Raw genomic sequence first — 19,094 nt, 5'->3', positions numbered from 1 at the left:
TTAGGTAACTTATCATAATATGGTTATGTTTGAAATCATTTTCCATAAGCAATGTTATAAGGGTTCAACCAAAACTTTTAATTTTAAGAAAACAAAATGCATTGATTTAAGGAAATCATTATATAGCATAAATTTAACAAATAATTCTCAAAAATAAAAACACAGAGGATAAATGTAGCACATTTACAACTTTGTTAAATAAATATACATATCAACACAGATAGATAATCCCTTTATTACTCATTCCCCAGTTTTGTGTAACCAATAGTTATAATAATACTGGTTTTACCTCTGTAATTACCTTATATCTAAGCCTCTGCAAACTGCCCCCTTATTTCAGTTCTTTTGATAGACTTGCATTTTAGCCAATCAGTGCTTATTCCTAGTTAACTTCACGTGTGTGAGCTCACTGTTATCTATATGACACACATGAACTAACACCCTCTAGTGGATGCATTCAGATTAGAGGTGGCCTTGAAGGTCTAAGAAATTAGCATATGAGCCTACCTAGGTTTAGCTTTCAACTAAGAATACCAAGAGAACAAAGCAAAATTGGCAGTGGCGTCACTAGGGTTGGTGTCACCCGGTGCGGTAAGTTATGGTGTCCCCCCCCCCCAGAAAGCAGAAACACACAAAAACACAGTCAAACACACATACAAACACTCAGACACACTTAAAAACATACTCAAATGCACACACAAACACTCGGAAACACACTCAGACACACACACAAAAACACACACACAAAAACACTGACACACACACACACAAAAAATCAGACACACACATGCAAAATATGTAAACTGCACTGCATAAATTATAAAGCTCATGCTTTAGAGCTGCTCCCTAGCTCAGCAGAGCATCAAATGAAAGAAAAACAGAGCACTCTAAAATAAATCACTGAAGAAAAGGTTTAGGCGCGCAAACTATGAAAACTCTGCTCTCTGACTCTGTTCCAAGTCTGTCAGTGCACAGCCCCGGGCCGCATGCCTACCGCTTCTTATGGCCAATCACCTCTGCACTCTGCTCACCCACACCCGCCCTCCTACCTGTTCAGTGTGCACTTTGTGTACGGTAACCGTAAAGGTCTGGTGGGCATCATACGTGGCTCCTTCACTTTAGAGACAGTGTCAAATAGTCATGCGGTCAGGTGCCAGGCATCCCTTCACGATTTCCCAGTTCCCGTTTAGAGAGACAGCACAGCAGTGAGTGACTCCACTGCTCCACATGTCACTGAGCAGTGAGCACAGATAGGCAGGCAGGTTTAGGCTAGCAGCGCAACTTTGCAAGCCCCACGGCATGCCCACAACATTCATAGAGAAATTGGGCAGGGGAGAAGCAAAGTACAAACAAGCAAAAGCAGCTGGGAAAACTATTTGTTGAAATTGCAGCACTGGCTAAAGGGGCAAAAAAATTGTGTGTCTACAACTTCCCCAGTCCCACTAATGTTCACAAATGCCAGCCCCTCTAATAAAAAAAAATCTATGCATCTCAACTTTGTATTTCTTTGAATTTCAATAAAATAAAAACAATTTTTTTTTTTGTTGGTGTCACCCCCTGGAGGGTGTCACCCAGGTGCGGCCCGCACCTCCCGAGTGACGCCACTGAAAATTGGTGATAAAAGTAAATTGGAAAGTTGTTTAAAATGACATGTCCTATTTTAATATGAAAGTTTATTTTGAACTTGACTGTACCTTTAATACTGATAAATGTAAGGTTCTACATAATTTTGGAAGTAAAATATGCAAGCTACTCTTTATTTAAATGGGACTAGATGTGATGCAAGGCAGCTTACTAGCATGTATTAAAGAGGCATAGATATGAGGGAAGAAAGCATAATTATTGCACTCTATAAATCCCTGGTAAGACCTCACCTTGTGTATGGAGTGCAGTTCTGGGGACCAATTTAAAAAAGGGACATTGCAGAATTATAAAAAGTCCAGAGAAGGGCCACAAAACTAATAAGGGAAATAGAGGATTTTAAGAGAGGTTAGCCAAATTGGGTCTGTTTATTAAAGGAAAGAAAAAAGCGCTTGATAGGTGGTATGATTATTTTAAATAAATATATTCAAAGACTATATACAGTGGAAGTGCTGCTTATTCCAAGGCAGGTGTTTGTGACAAGTGGTCACAAATTAAAGGAACATGAAACCCCAAACATTTATTTTATGATTCAGATAGTGAATACCGTTTAAAAAAAAGTTTCCAGTTTACTTCTATTATGAAATTTGCCTTATTCTCGTGTTATTCTTTGTTGAAGAGATATCTAGATAGGCAGCATGCACATGTTGGAACACTACAGGACTGGAAATCATGCTTCCATCTAGTGCTCTTGCTAATGTTTAACATTGTTGCAAAACTGCTGCCATATAGTGCTGCAGGCATGTGCACACGCCTAAATTACTTTTTCAACAAAGGATAAGAAAACAAAGACATTTTGATAATAGATAATGTTTTATCTGAATCGTGAAAGAAAATGTTTGGGTTTTATGTCCCTTTAAAATGTTTGCTGCTGCTGTAAAATGACTGGCGGCTGTAATAAAAGCATTCATAGGCAGACTCTTGTGCATGCTACATACTTGTGTATTAGGAGAGGGTTGTATTTGTAAAGTGGCATTATTTATTTTAGCAATATATATGTTAACAGAAGTATGTTGATCAAATGCCTATAAATATTTTTCCAACTTTTAATCTTATTCTAAGTACTTTTTTCCTTTAAGAAAAATGAATTAATGAGGCTTATAATTAGCTCAGTGTGAAAGTGTACAGCAATATCTGAAGTTGGGGAAGTGGAAGCAACTTGGCAGTAAAACAGAAATGGAGCTTACACAGGGTGCTTCATTCAGAATGACTGTGTAATAAGACATCTCTTCTACATAACAGCCGAGTGTAAGGTTGCCACCCGTCCCTCAAAATACAGAACACTTCTAAGTTACACATTCTGCAGGGTGTCCAGAAACACAATACACGTTCCTCCCTGCACACCCTGCAGCATGTGTAACTCATAAGTGTTCAGGAAAACATGGCTGAGGTGGCAACCCTAGCCGAGTGCCAGTCCCAACCTACTAAGGATTCTGGTTTAAGGATGATCATTGGTAGAAAAAGCAACACTCAGAGTTATCTCTGCTGCAAATTAAAAGGATACTGAACCCAATTTTTTCTTTAATGAATCAGGTAGAGCATGCAATTGTAAACAACTTTCTAATTTACTCCTATTACCAATATTTATTTTTTCTATTGGTATCTTTATTTGGAAAAGCAGGAATGTAAGCTAACATCCCGACATTTAGACACCAATCAGCAAGCACTACCCATGTGCTAAACCAAAAATGGGTTTGCTCCTAAGCTTACATTCCTTCTTTTTCAAATAAAGATACCAAGAGAACAAAGAAAAATTGATAATACGAGTAACTTAGAAAGATGCTTAAAATTGCATGCTCTATCTGAACCATGAATGAAAAAATGTGGGTTTCATATCCCTTTAATTTTCTGTTTCTTTTTTAAACATGGAGAACCTTTGGTAGATATGGAGGACTGATGTAGTTCTAAGTGTTATTAAAATAGCGGAGGCAATTAGGGATTATTAAATTAACCAGAGATCGGATCTCTGGTTAATTTTATAAATCTGCCCCAAAATGCCCCCAAAATACTGTCTAGTGTAGTTTATTAAAATATAAAGATGGCAGTATCTTTCTTTTTTAATATAATTACTGCACTAGGCAGTATTGTTGGTTTAAAGTTGGTGAAAGTGGGGTGTTTACATTGCGGTCAATGGGAACTGTGTGTTCCCAGTAAATATAGATGTATATGCTTATATACAAATAAATGTATGTGTTAATATGTGTATCAGCATATACATATATATTTGATTGCTACCATCGCTGCGCAATTTACCCCCTTAGCTGGCGCTGAAGTTATGATGCCGTCTCTGGCGACACCAGAACGAGGCTCCCATAGGAGCCTATGGAAGCGCGCTCTTGAGAGAGCAATGCTTCCCAGCAATGTGAACGTGAGGTCACGTTCGCATTGCTGACAACTTGTAATACCAGTGTACATTATCATGAGCTCTATATTGTAAAGTAAGTGTCTCTCCATTACATAAAGAACATTACTAAACTACTCTTAATAGGATACACAGTTCCCAAAGTAAAAATTGCCCTTAAAATAATCCCTGATGGGGTCTTGTAAAGCTGAAAAAGCATCTTATAGAATCTCGCTAGACCTGAACGTTTTACCGAATCCGGCCCATAGTCATGTGGAACTTTCTCAGAACAATTGCAAGGGCCATTTTCACAAACCAGATTGTTTGCTTTTGCAGGAACATATATTTTCTTCATAAATGGAAAGAGTCCACAGCTGCATTCATTACTTTTGGGAAATAAGAACCTGGCCACCAGTAGGAGGCAAAGACACCCCAGCCAAAGGCCTAAACACTCCTCCCACTTCCCTCATCCCCCAGTAATGCTTTGCCTTTTGTCCCAGGAGGTTGGCAGAGAAGTGTCAGAAGTTTGTTTTGTCTCTCATGGAGGGTAGTACTCTTCAACATGGGACGGGAGTTTTAAGTAATCCTATAAGTCTCTCAGTGAGGGCCTGGATAAAAGATAGAGCAGGAAGAGTCTTTCTGCGAAACCATCCCGACTCATATTAACAGCTCCACAAGCAACTTATTAAGTATATAATATATGGCCTCAGTGAGGCTCCTTTGGTATCTTGGAATCAAGGGTTAATATCTCCCGAGGGGGATTATTGAACAGGGTTTTTTTTAATCATGTTTGTTATGTGATTCAATCTGCTTATGTGTAGTGTTAACTGGGCTCTCGGCTTAGAACATAAGGAAGGGCCTTTGGAAGTGACGCAACCTTATGGTTAGGCGCTTTTTTTTTTACTATATGGTTCATCTTGTGACTGGACGTGTTTACGTTCTGGTCTTCCATTTCTACATTCCTGACCGTATGGCGACTGAAAAATTCTAGTCTGCTAGTGTCTGGTTCTTAGAGGTGGTGAGTGCCCCAGCCATTGTGGGTGTCAGGTGTCCTTTAGAATTTTCTTTAGTCCATATTATTATATTCTGTATCTAGTTATGGAAGATTCTGATGCTGAGACTTTTCAAATTTCAGATTCTTCAACTTGTGAAGAATGCAAATTGGCCCCATTGATACAGGTCAATCAGTTATGTTCGATATGCCATATTAGAGCTTCTTGTTCTTTGGGCTCGGGGAATCAAGGGTCCGCTGAGCCATCTGCCTCTGGGGGTTCTGTCCTCTGAGAGGCAAGTTCCCTACCGCTCCCTACTACTACACATGCGGGTAACCCAGATTATGTTTATCCCGCCTTGCAGGGCGGCTTGATCCCCCCGGAGGTTTCAGCTCGTTTTCGCTTTCACATATTTTTGGCGATTATGTGTCTGCAAAGTCCAGACGTTTATTTGCGTTTGTGCTCGTGCCCTATTGTCCCGGGTCTCCCGGCCTTGGGTGGGCCTATACAGTTCCCTGCGGGTGTAGCTGTCCCTGAGTGTTGTGCCTTTCGTTGCAGAATAGCGCACCTTTGTGTTTTACTCAGACGCGATTTTGAGTTGTTAGAGGTTCCTATCCTTGACGGATACGGGAATCCGCAGTATTCTACTTTGAATGGCATTAGACATGAGGGGATGCCATAATCTCTTGATTGTCTGTTATTGAAATCTTTCCCAGTTTTTGTTGGAAGATAAGGGTTCCGTTTGGCTGGTCCTGCGGGTATGCCTGTTTCTTTTTGGGAGTTTATCTATGGGTTGCCGTTTATTTTCTTTTATCCGGTTAGGATGACCTTTATTTTTGATTATATGTTTCCTTTGGGAACTTTCTCTTGGATCGATTCTCGCTGTTTACTTCTGTGGAAGTTTGTTAAGGGACATGTTAGTCCTATGTTTTGTCTGTTATTCTCTTCCCCTCTGATGGAGGATTTAGGCAGCTTGACCGTTATGGCCCTGTCTGCAGGCTAGTCCTGCTTGGGTTCAGATCTTCTGTCTTGTGGCTTGTTCAGACACGTTGCGCCTGTTCGGCCGGTCCGGTTGAGGCGCCAACTGCTCACTTTATTATTTATGTTTCTTTTTTTATTTTACAAGTTTCAGCTAAGCATTCTAACGAGGACTCGTGGGTCCGTGAGGCTGGAAGGATTGTTTCAGTCCTTATTGAGCTTTCAAGCTGGTTGACTGGGTCAACGTCGTTCCGCTGCGTCACTCCTTTTGCTTCCAATTCTCTCGGTACCTAGAGTATTCTTCCTCACATGGGAGGATTGGGGGTTTAGCATCTCCTTACCGCTGGTTTAAGGCAGTTTGGCCTTTTGGAGGGTCTAGGAATTGTCCTGTTGGACGTGTTCCTTTCGTGGTTCTCTTGTCAGTGAGACCTTGGACTTCTCCATGGGGGTTAGGTCTTCTTATGGGGCCCTAGGTTTCCCTTCGGGAGATGGTTGCTCTCTTCTTTGAAACCTTTTGGATTTTGTCCGTTCCTCCATGTGAGTTGGGTCTCCTTTGGGGACCTGAATTTCCCTTCGAGAGAGTTCTTTTGGACTCTGCTTAGGATTTTTCTCGGACCTGGGGATGTTCCACATCCTTGGTTTTAGGTACTCCTCTGTCTCGTATGATGAGGTGGAGACTAACTTTTGATTGAGTGACCTTGTCTTTGTGGTATTCCCTTGCTTGCACGTCTTGTGGCAGTCAAACGCCTATGGGCTCTAGTGTCTTGGTTCGAGATGCCTTAGCATGGACTTCGGCATTGGTTGGTCTCTTCCTTGGGTCAGGACTTGCGAGGTGTTCTCGTTCTCCTTGTTTTCCTGGATATTAAATTAATATCTCCCTGTGGGTCTGTTTTTTTATATCAGATGGGGTGTTTACATTTCAGGGATATTGTTTGTTTTAAACAATTGGGGGCTCAAACCTGTCATTGCCCTGGTTCTTCCGGGTGCTGAGGCTTTTGCTCAGCGTTTTCCCTTGTGGATCCCGTTGCAGGTTGTTACCAGTCTTTTCAGGATCCTGTTACCAGTCTTTTCAGGATCTAGGGTGGGTTCGGGGTTCTCCTGTTCCGGATATTTGGGCTATGACCTTTAGTCTGGCTAGTAGATCTGGTCACAGTTGGCCAAATTTCCTGAGGACCGCTACTCATTGGCTTTGCCTACGCTCAATGAATGGTTTCCCTTGGATGGTTTGCTGAAGTAACCTGATGGTTCTGCCGTTCTGCAGGCAAAGGGTTATAGGGTAACCGCTGCAGCTAATGCACCCTGTCTGTGCGCTAAGTTTTCAGGGGATTCCTTCCAGGTTCATCTGCATTGGAGAGTGCTCTCTGATTCAGCCTGAGGCCTTGTGTCTCGTGGGCAGGTGCTCTGTCTCTAATGGCCCCCTTTTTCTTAGGGGGGGCTTGCTCTCCTATGGAGGCCTTGTTTTAGGACTTTTCCTAGATTCAGGGGATGGAACAGAAGGTTTAACCTATTTGGAGAGAGGCATGCTCTCTGGGTTGTTCTGTTCTATCTGGAGTCTTGCTGGCTCCGCATCGAGATGGGCCTTTGCTAGACTCTTCTGGGTCTTCGGCCTTGTCGACTGTCTTTATGGAGTTTCAGGTGGGTTCCCAGGCTCTGTGGAATGGCTGAAGCCATTTTTTCCGCTCTTTTGTGAGCGGGTGTCAGGATTCTTCTGTTCCGCTGTTTTCGGACCTACTGACAATTGGGCTGGCCCGGCTGGGAGTAGGTCCTGAGATCGTTGTTCCTTGGGGGTGTAATGGGCCTAGTTGAGGTTCTATGCTTCTCCCCTTTTGGGACCTATGTGTCGATCTGGTGGCTGGGATTGCCTAGAGGGTACAATCTGATATCTTGTTTAGCCGCATTTTACTTCTAGTAAGTATTCTTTCTTAGGTCGTCCTGATGATGGCTGCATGTTCTTGACCCGGGTGTTTAACTCGTCTGGGTCTGCTACACGCATTTGTGCAGAATACATTAGTATTCTAAGTGCTGACGACTTGAGGATACGTCTTCAGTTGTCGTTTCGGTGCTTCCTCCTAGAACTTGTGTTATTGTTGATCTGGGCGTTGCCTCCCCTTATTTGTCGTGGACCCATTTGGGTCTTTATAAACTGGGCTCGTTCTGGGGCTCTTCCTTTTTGGAATTTTGTGGTGTCCTTTCGATTTCCTTTGATTTTTTTCTTGCCCTGTCCCTTTGGGAGTTTTGGGCTGGTGTTCCCTTCGCTAGTAAGGGGTGTGTGGTTGAAGGCCGACCACTTGGCGATGGTGTCTCCTGGACTGTTGGCTCAGTTGAGTCTGATTTTGTGGTCTAGGCTTCTAGGCTTCTGGACTATCTGCAGGTCAGTGTCCCTGGGGCTTTTCCCTTTCAATGTTCTCGGCTTTGGACAAAACGGGGTTTTGTTGGGTAGTGGTTTCAGGCCTGGTGCCCTCACAATGGGCCGCCACTTGTACCCTCCCGTCTTGGCATTCACTATCCTTTATAGCTGGGGTATTGTTTTCCCAAAAGTAATTAATGCAGCTGTGGACTCCTTCCATTTATGAAGAAAAACATAAATTATGCTTACCTGATAATTTTCTTTTCTTAAGATGAAAAAAGTCCACAGCTCCCCACCCGTATTTTTTATGTGGGGCATCTGTATTTTTATTCTTCTGGCACCTTTTCACGCTGATATTTCTTCTACTGTTCCTTGTTCCTCGGCAGAATGACTGGGGGATGAGGGGAGTGGGAGGAGTATTTGGGCCTTTAGCTGGGGTGTCTTTGCCTCCTCCTGGTGGCCAGGTTCTTATTTCCCAAAAGTAATGAATGCAGCTGTGGACTCTTTCCATCTGGAGAAAAGTAAATTATCAGGTAAGCATAATTTATGTTTTTATTACTTTGAAGTGCTAACTAAAGGCACATTCTAATGCATAAACTACATGCGCCAATTTATTGTAGAGTATCATGTATTTGTATTAAAGGGACATGATTTTTTCTTTCATGGTTCAGAAAGTGCAGTTTTAAACAGTTTTCCAATTTACTGCTATTATCAAATTTACTTTATTTTCTTGATATTCTTTGTTGAAGGAGCAGCAATGCACTACTGGGAGTTGACTGAACACAGCCGGTGAGCCAATGACAAGACACATATATGTGCAGTCAACAATAAGCAGCTTGTTCCAATTAGTGCATTGCTGCTCCCGAGCCTACCTAGCTATCCCTTTTAACAAAGGATACCTAGAGAACAAAGCAAATTAGATAAAATAAGTAAATTGGAAATTTGTTTAAAATAACATGCTCTTTCTGAATCAAGAAAGTTTAATTTTGATTTTATTGTCCCTTTAATGGCCATAGCTACTTATGTGTTTGATGTGTTCTGCTAAAAGAAACCTCTGTGCTTAATAATTTAAAATAAAAACATATAAAATGATTTATCTATAGAAATCCCCATATACTATAATGGTGTTTTTCTATTTAAAATCATTAGATATTTTTCTTCTCTAAAGGATTGTGATTGACCCCATAGCTATTTAGGGTCAGTAAGGGACTCATTATGAATGTAAGTGCTGCAATAGTATTTGGACTCTGTGATCTAGCGCTAGCAAATGATTTATTTGAAAGAATTTCTGCGCCCTCTGGGGGCACTCAGCTGCATATGCTCGTTATTAAGAAGTCATTATGATTATCACGTGTGCTTGATTTAGTATGCTGACTGGTAGCTCCTAAAAAAGGAGGGGTCCTCACTAAAATAAAAAAATAGATATTACAGCATTAGTGCATTGTATACAAATAATTAATACTATTCTGTAAGATGATAACTTTTATGTCCCAGTCACTTGAGAGAAGCACTGCTTTGTTTAGAGAGATGGTTATACTTATAATAGATTAACACTCATCGTATAAAATAAACTGCCCTTAGAGCCGTGAAGATTCCCTGATATTAAAGGTTATTTTGTGTGTTCTGCCTTTTGCAGATGGACCCAGTGCAGAAAGCTGTCATTAATCATACATTTGGCGGGCCATCTCCTCCGAAAAGGAAACCATTTATATCCTGCAATGTCTGTCACCTCAGGTTCAACTCCCTGGTAAGACCTCAGTCTATTCTACTCAGGATTTTGGAAACAGCTGTTCCAAGTCACTTCCCTACTTCCTGTTCAGTGTGAAATATTCAACAGTCTTTAGGCTGTTCAGAAAATACCTTGGTGGTTTTTTTCAAAGAGATTGATGAGTTCCTTTTTTGTAGACACCTACATAAAGTTAGATTTGCTAAGTGTTCTAAGAAGTCACATTGAGATAAATCTCCCTAATTCCTGGTTCATACTATAGTGCTAGTGAATGAGTAATATAAGAATAGGGCACAGCTAGATGGTCTGTGGACAGGAACCAGCATTTATCTGTAGGCTTTAGGTGATCCCCAGTTGTACTTCTGTAACCAGAACATATAAACAGTATTAAAAGTACCAGGAGGGACATTAAGACATAGCTTCAAAAGCAGGACTGTCCTGCAAAATGCAGGATGCTATTAATATTAACCATTACATTACACTTGTTACATAGCAGAAACAAAACAAAAACACTCAGTTTTCTGCTAAGACCTATTGCAATGTTTGACTAACTGCACAAATGTTTTTGAACCAGTGGGTTAGAAAAACCAGACTTCTCTTGAGCTTGTGCTTCTCACATGACTGGCCAGAAAGAACAAATATAAAGTGCATGGATGTGTGTGCATGACGGCCAGGGCCAAGACTGAACGTTCTGGACATAGCAGGGTTTCCTGACTAGAGAGTTTGTAGAAAAGAATATGCTTGATATTAATATATATCATAGAATAAATAGCACATTAATGTTTCATGGTCTCTTATCTGTGTATTTGCATAATTTAGGTCAAATTAAATTAATCAAGAGACATTTAACACCAATAGCTTTTTGCTTTCATTTCCATATCAATATGAATATTTTTTTCCCCACTTAAAAGTGCACTGAGCAAATTTTAGACTATTAAGCAAAACAAAGATATCTACGGTACTCATGTATAAACATGTATCAAATAAGCAATGTTTACGCTAGATATATAGAATATTCCTAGTGACAGGACATATACTTAGTGTAACATAATATGAGAGAAACAGAGATGAGGTATTTGGTAAAAAAAAACTTTTGTTTTTTCATTTTAAATAAATAGCAACTGTATTATTTTTAATATATAATAAAAAAAATGTTTTACAGAGTGCCACATCTCGTTTCAAATTAAAGGGACAGTCTAGTCTAATTTAAACTTCTATGATTCAGCTAGGGTATGCAATTAAAAAAAAAAAAAATTCAATTTATTTTTATCATCAAATTTGCTTTGTTCTCTTGTTATTCTTTGTTGAAAGCTAACCCTAGGTAGGCTCATATGCTAATTTCTAAGCCTTTAAACGCCGCCTCTTATCTCAGTGCATTTTTACAATTTTCATGCTAGTTCATGTGTGCATTATAGATAACATTGTGCAATTATTTATGAGTCAGCACTGATTGGCTAAAATGCAAGTTTGTCGAAAGAATTGAGATAAAGGGACAGTCTGCAGAGGCTTAGATACAAGGTAATCACAGAGTTAAAAGTGTATAATATAACAGTGTTGGTTATGCAAAACTGGGATAGGGTACTAAAGGGATTATCTATCTTTTCAAATAATAAACATTCTGGAGTAGACTGTCCCTTTAATCAAGGCTTTGCCTTGTACAATTGCAGATGTTTGTTTCCAACATGGTGTAATGATGTACTTGTGTTGTTGTACAAAGCTAGAAAGACACACATACAGGATTTGTCTCCCACATTTGTGCCAGTATATGTACATATGCCACTTGACAAATGATATCACTGTTATAGGATCAAATCACTTAAAGGACCACTAAACACAGTAGAATAACGTAATCGATAAATGCATAATAAAGAGACAGTGCAAACACACTTAGTTTGAATTTCAAATGAGCAGTAGATTTTTTTTCTAACAAATGTCAGTTAGTACCTAATACATCATGTGATAGCCATCAGCCTATCACAAAATGTATATAAGTATATCCTTTGAATCTTGCACATGCTCAGTAGGAGCTGGGGCCTCAGAAAGTGTGCATATAAAAAGACTGCACATTTAGATAATGGAAGTGAATTGGAAAGCTGTTTACAATTGTGTGCTTTATCTGAATCATAAAAGTTTAATTTGACTTGACTGTCCCTTTAACAAGACTGAAGAGTGGAACATCATGATATATGTGCAATAAATCAGAGGAAGGAAAAAAAGAGAAATGGGTCTGTCAGTTGTAGGCATTGTTGACATTAAAAAGCAGGTGTAATAGTTTTTAATAGTGCATTCAGTATGGCTTCACATTGGCTGTATCACCCACCTATTAAGAGAATAAAAAAGTAGCACAGAGGGGTGGCTGGCTAAAAGTAAGTAGAAGTAAAATAATATGTTGCAGTGCATTATAAAGTCTGTAATTTGTGCGCATTTGATACTTTAATATACTTCTGTTTATTAATGCAAAGTTTACAATCTGTGCTAGATTTATCAATTATCAGACGAACAAGGCTGTCCACATTTCATCACAAATTCTGGGGAGCATTTGTTCCCTAAATTTAGCTTTGCACAAGTGAACCAATTGCATGAGAGCAGAGCTTGTCAATCACAACGTTTGAATAAATCTGGGATGATTTTCATCTGCCAACTCTTAAGTTGGCAGAGAGGGTTTAGGAAGCAGCAGTTTAAATCACTGCTTCATAAATAAAACATGTTCAAATTTGTGAGCCTGCAACCACACTGTCTGAGTGATTGTTTCCAGTGATTTAAATATATATAAATATATATATATATTTTATATATATATATATATATATATATATATACTGTATATAAATATATATATTTTTTAATGGTTAATGGTAGGAAACTTGTGCACCTCATTCCCTTTAATAAGGAAAAACAGTGAGTTTAATACATTTTCCTAATTTTGTTTTAAATATGTCATCTGGGTACTTAGAAACAAACTGCTTATTTCAGGGTAATTATCTCTATTAAAGGATTAATTTGCAAACGTCTGATTATGAGAAATATTAGTCATGTATTCAAAGATTGGTGGTATCCTCCTTTGTCCCTGTGTGAACCTCAACCCCCCATGGTCTCCAATCAAAATGCTGATGTGATGTTCCTACACTGGCAGCTGCCTGCAGAGTACGGCTGTAGCGTCTTTACCCTGCAGCGTCTCTGTTTTGTATGTGTGTGTTGTAATTACAAAGGGTTATGGCCCTCACTAAAGGTTAAAAGCAGGAGAGATTGCTGAACCTATGTATAAGCATAATATTGCAAGATTTATGTCTCCTGGGTGAGAAAGGAAATAACTTGCATGTATAGCATTTGTGTGTAACTGATGTATATTCTGTAGTACACTACAATGTTTTATGTTCAACCTTATCTTTTTATTATGGCCTATTCGCTTTCCCAAAACTATTACATTTACCCACAATAAAAAATGTTACCATAAACACTAAAACATTATTTTGTCTGGTCTTCTGTTTATACTCATATGTTTTCATGATGATTTAATTAATCTGATGAGGTTTTTGTGTCCCAATGATGCAAATTCTATGGGTCCGAATTATCAAGCTGTGAATGCAGCAGTTTCCGTGCGAGCCATTAGGCTCGCTGGAAACATAAGTTAAGAAGCTGCTCGGAGGCGGCGGACAGCAATCATAACGATCAGGTTGATTGATACCTGCTGCTAGTGGCCGATAGACTGCGAATCTGCAGGGGGCGGTATTGCAAAAGCATTTCACTAGAAATGTTTGTGCAATGTTAAATGCCGACAGTGTATGCTGTCTGCATTTAGCGATGTCGGGTGCACATGATCCGCTACAGCGAATCATGTCCACCCAACACTTGATAAATCAGCCCCTATGTGTCTAATAATATGAGGTTATCAAGTCGTTTGCATTCTAAAGGGGAAAAAACACAGAATTATTTTCTTTACAAATCTGCAAACTGGAAATGAATTAAGCAAAAGAACAGACAACAATTATGGTATTAGCCAAAAAGGGATGCTTCCTGTTGGGATGTACCACTATGCTAGTGGTAAGCAACAGGAGGAACAAAGAACTCATGTGGTCCTCATAAGCTACTTCTGCTTGATTTTAAATATTTTTTTTTGTGATACCAATATACTGGTTAAAAGTACTATTTGTAGTCTTAGGGGGCCACATATGGGGCTATTAAAGAAATATTAATTTGTGCCCAAAATGTAGTGGTGACCAGATCACAAGACTGTCCCTTTCAGGCTCTGTAATCCTCACTAAATTACAAGATACTCATTCTGAAGCTTTCAGATATCTCTGAAATAAATGACAGTGGCCATATGTTCTGAATATTGACTTTTCTTAAGTCATCCAAAGCAGGGTGTCAGATATTGGTCCTTCTTGTCCCTATTATTTTGGAATCTGCAAGAGAAATAAGGGGCAGATACGGTAAATCCCTTGCTGAGACTGCCTTGTACATAATTAACTAAACTTCTCAAACTATGTCTTCATGGACCTCACATTCATGCTGAAACAGAAGAGAGTCTGTTGGAACTGAAGAGAGACTACCCCAAACTGGTGCCACAGAGTTGGAAGTACTCAATTATCTAAAATGTATTTGTATCATGTAGCATTAAGATGACCCTTCGCTAGAACTAAGTGGCCTGGCCTAAGCCCTGAAAAACAGTGCCAGACCATTATCCCTCCTCCACCAAACTTTACAGTAAGCACCATGCATTTCGGTAGGCACCCACAACACCTAGATTCTTCCATCATTTTGCCAGATATTGAAGCAGCAGGATTCACCACTCCAGTGAACACGTGCTCCACACCACTCCCCTCCGACGCTTGTCATTGCATATCTAAAATATCAAACAGAGACAGATGCGCCACATGGCCCAATATTGTAGTTTCCAAATTTATGTAGATTTTACTATATAGTTGAACTCACATGTATTGGAGCACCTCAATTGGTGCAAATGACACAGTCTGGGATCTATAACAGTCACCCAGCAGACCGGCCTCTCGAGTTGTTCAGGGTATTTGGTGAAGCATCCCCAATGATGCTATAGAGACAAGCTGGGATTAATTCAGTCACCCAACAGACTTAGCTCGTGGCATACAGCATGCAATAGTCCTCTCAGTGGTCTTTAGGTCAGTGATATCCTCAGATAAAAACCAGTTCATAGGCAGCAAGTGTTTATAGTAAAAGTTAAAATCACTTTAATAAAATAATATTAAATTGCGACGCGTTTCTCAGTCTCAGACTGTTTCCTCAGGCATAATAAAATGGTTTACAAACACTTGCTATATATTCCTAAACAAACCACTTAACATAATTGGTAACACTTGTTGTGGGTGTGGTTTATGACATCATCAGTATCCTAGCTACTGATATATTTTAGCAACAAATGTGACACAGTATTGTATACTTAAACAATGTACATCAGAGTTTACATTTTATGAGTCAAGTGAAACAATCTACCTCATACTTTGCAGTGCAAATATTAATCATAATACATAAAACACATCAATATTATAATATTGCCAAGGAGTCTCAAGTTTTCATTGCCAAGGGAGTACTGAAATACACACACTGTGAGTCAAAAGAGATCTAGTTTTATAAAATTTATAAAATTTATAAAATTTATAATATTTATGATTTCCTATATGAACAATATATACATACATATCCTGATGTATAACAACATACATCATTTTGGCTAACATTTGTTCTAAATATGGTATTATGTCATTACATGTCTGTAATCATATCCCACTACGATATGTTATGATGGGAAGGACTCGGTACACATGGAATATGATATTGCTCTTTATTATTATTATATATTTTTTCCACTAATATGCCATTATTATATGGGGGTTACTGTGGACAAGAGAGCAAATATATACGTCTCAATTTGTAGTTGGTGTCTATTTCCCATGGACAATGGAAACCACCTACAAGATAATATTGGCCTATCAGTCGAAAGGCTATAGCACGCATAGCGTGAGACTGAATGAGATTCTGGTTCCCTTGGCAATGAAAACTTGAGACTCCTTGGCAATGCTGACATGCGCACTAGCATAAACAATAAAAACCTCCTACAAGATAATACTAACCTATCAGCTGTAAGGCTATAACACGCATAACGTGAGATTGAATGGGATTCCGGTTCCCTTGGCAACGAAAGCTTGAGACGCCTTAGCAGTGCTGACATGCGCACTGGCGCAGCTTGGGACGTATCACGTTTTACGCACAACGTATAATTGACTAACACTATTTGTTCCCTTGGCAACATTACTCACATACACATTGACGTTGTACACATGCGCATTAGCGCAACACACACGCCATTTAGAACATCAGATGGCGTTTGAAACTACTCGAATCTAATGGATCAATAGCCCTATAAGGTTAGTCAACAACCTGCCATTTGAAATCACAGTTTATGCACAGCAGTAGATTATAAAACTATTACATACCAATAAATCAAAGGGCTTATAATGTTTAATACAAAGGTTTGAACAAAAAATAGTTACCCTCATATTAAATGTAGATTGGGGCTATTGGCAGAGAGGGATCAGACACTTAAAAACTAAATAAGAAAAAAGATAAACCATTAAACAATGGATTAAAGATGTTCTGATATAAAACAGACCCAGCCTAGACATTAAATAGAAATAGAGATAGGAATCAGATATGATTGAGTAGCATGAGACAAATCTCACTGGATATGGGGAAATATATGTATTGCTACAATATTATAATATTGATGTGTTTTATGTATTATGATTAATATTTGCACTGCAAAGTATGAGGTAGATTGTTTCACTTGACTCATAAAATGTAAACTCTGATGTACATTGTTTAAGTATACAATACTGTGTCACATTTGTTGCTAAAATATATCAGTAGCTAGGATACTGATGATGTCATAAACCACACCCACAACAAGTGTTACCAATTATGTTAAGTGGTTTGTTTAGGAATATATAGCAAGTGTTTGTAAACCATTTTATTATGCCTGAGGAAACAGTCTGAGACTGAGAAACGCGTCGCAATTTAATATTATTTTATTAAAGTGATTTTAACTTTTACTATAAACACTTGCTGCCTATGAACTGGTTTTTATCTGAGGATATCACTGACCTAAAGACCACTGAGAGGACTATTGCATGCTGTATGCCACGAGCTAAGTCTGTTGGGTGACTGAATTAATCCCAGCTTGTCTCTATAGCATCATTGGGGATGCTTCACCAAATACCCTGAACAACTCGAGAGGCCGGTCTGCTGGGTGACTGTTATAGATCCCAGACTGTGTCATTTGCACCAATTGAGGTGCTCCAATACATGTGAGTTCAACTATATAGTAAAATCTACATAAATTTGGAAACTACAATATTGGGCCATGTGGCGCATCTGTCTCTGTTTGATATTTTAGATTGCTTAATTGGATCCTGGTCTGGACCACTACAGATTGCTGCCTTGGTATTCTACTATCAAGACCTTTATAAAGGACAATATAGTGATCATTGTCACCCATTAACCACTATCTTTGAGTGAGATATAACTATCCTACTAACATTGTGATTATCAAATTGTTTAGGCTAACATCTATTTACTCTGTTCACAACGTATATACTAGTTTTGAGTGAGATACAACTGTCCTATTAACATTGTGATTATCAAATTGTATAGGTTAACATCTATTTACTCTGTCCACAACATATATACTAGTTACTACTGAATCAGTGTATCATCATTTATACTGAAAAGTGCATTTCTATTGGTAACATATAAGCTACCTCATATACTACATATTACCATTTATAGATACTCTCAAGGGCGCCCCCTTTTCTTTTGTTGTATTAATATGTCATTGCATATGTTGATTTGAGGCCTGTGTACTGCTGCTCAGCCACGGAAACCCATTTCCCCCAACGCACAGTTCTCGTGCTGATGTTGCTGCCAGAGGCAGTTTGGAACTCTCGCGTGAGTGATGCAACAGATTATAGGTGATTTTTCTACCCTAAACTCAGTGAGTTTGCACAGTCTACCGCTTTGTGACAAGGCTGCTGTGGCTCCTAGACGCTCCCAAATCACAATATTAACACAGCTGAGTCAAATCTAGTAGGGCAGAAAGTTCACAAACTGACTTGTGGCAAAGGTTGCATCCTATGACAATGCCACATTTATAGTCACTGAGCTCTTCACATTTATAGTCACTGACCTATTCTACTGCCAGTGTTTGTCTAAGGAGAATTCATGTCTATGTGCTGAATTTTATGCACCTGTTAGCAATGTGTGTGGCTGAAACAACTGCACTCAATAATAAGTAGGGGTATCCACATTCTTTTGGATATATAATGTATTTAAATGGACAGTAAACACCTTGAGAGTTTTTAATAAAATGTTTATTTTTTTAGTTTATTTTGCCCTATTTTTATATAATTTAGCCTGAAATTTAGGATTTTCTATTTCTCAGAACTTGAAATGTACCCTACTGACTTCTCAATGCTAACTTTGCAACAGATCAGTGCCTAATTATATTTAACTGATAACAACCGCAAAACAATGCACTTTATACTAACTTTATGACTGTGGCTATACTTTTTGTCTGCAGACTAAAGCCCAGATTGGCTCCTCCAAATAATGCAATTTATGGGTGGAATTTGGCTATTGACTGTGGTTGAGAAACACTGGTTTAAAGGACCCGTAAATGCATTAAAAAAGACAATGCAATAGCACTTAGTCTGAACTTAAAATAAGTAGTAGATTTTTTTCCGACAAATTTTAAAGTTATGTCTATTTACACTCCTGTATCATGTGACAGCCATCCGCCAATCACAAATGCATATACGTATATATTCTGTGAATCCTTGCACATGCTCAGTATGAGCTGGTGACTTAAAACATGTAAATATAAAAAGACTGCACATGCATGCTGTACCTGAATCCTGAAAGTTTAATTTTGACTTGAGTGTCCCTTTAAGTTGTTTCGTAGAACCTAAAAGAGATTCATCATGTTTTTTTTTGTAACACCAAGGACCATCCACAAAAGTCTTCTTGATATAAAAGGATCCA

The 19,094-nt window shown here is 38.9% G+C and overlaps 1 protein-coding gene across 1 annotated transcript in view; it reads left to right on the top strand.

Annotated features, from left to right (window-relative positions):
• The window catches only part of ZNF385C (zinc finger protein 385C), a 133,327-nt gene that overhangs the window by 44,090 nt on the left and 70,143 nt on the right, over nt 1-19,094 (top strand). Inside the window, 1 exon segment of the mRNA XM_053717873.1 lies at nt 9,936-10,046. Coding sequence (XP_053573848.1) covers nt 9,936-10,046 — 111 coding nt within the window.

This window comes from Bombina bombina, chromosome 1, assembly GCF_027579735.1.
Source record: "Bombina bombina isolate aBomBom1 chromosome 1, aBomBom1.pri, whole genome shotgun sequence".
NCBI classification, from domain to species: Eukaryota; Metazoa; Chordata; class Amphibia; order Anura; family Bombinatoridae; genus Bombina; species Bombina bombina.
Note: the sequence above shows the minus strand (reverse complement) of the source record. Positions and strands in the feature narration are given on the sequence as shown.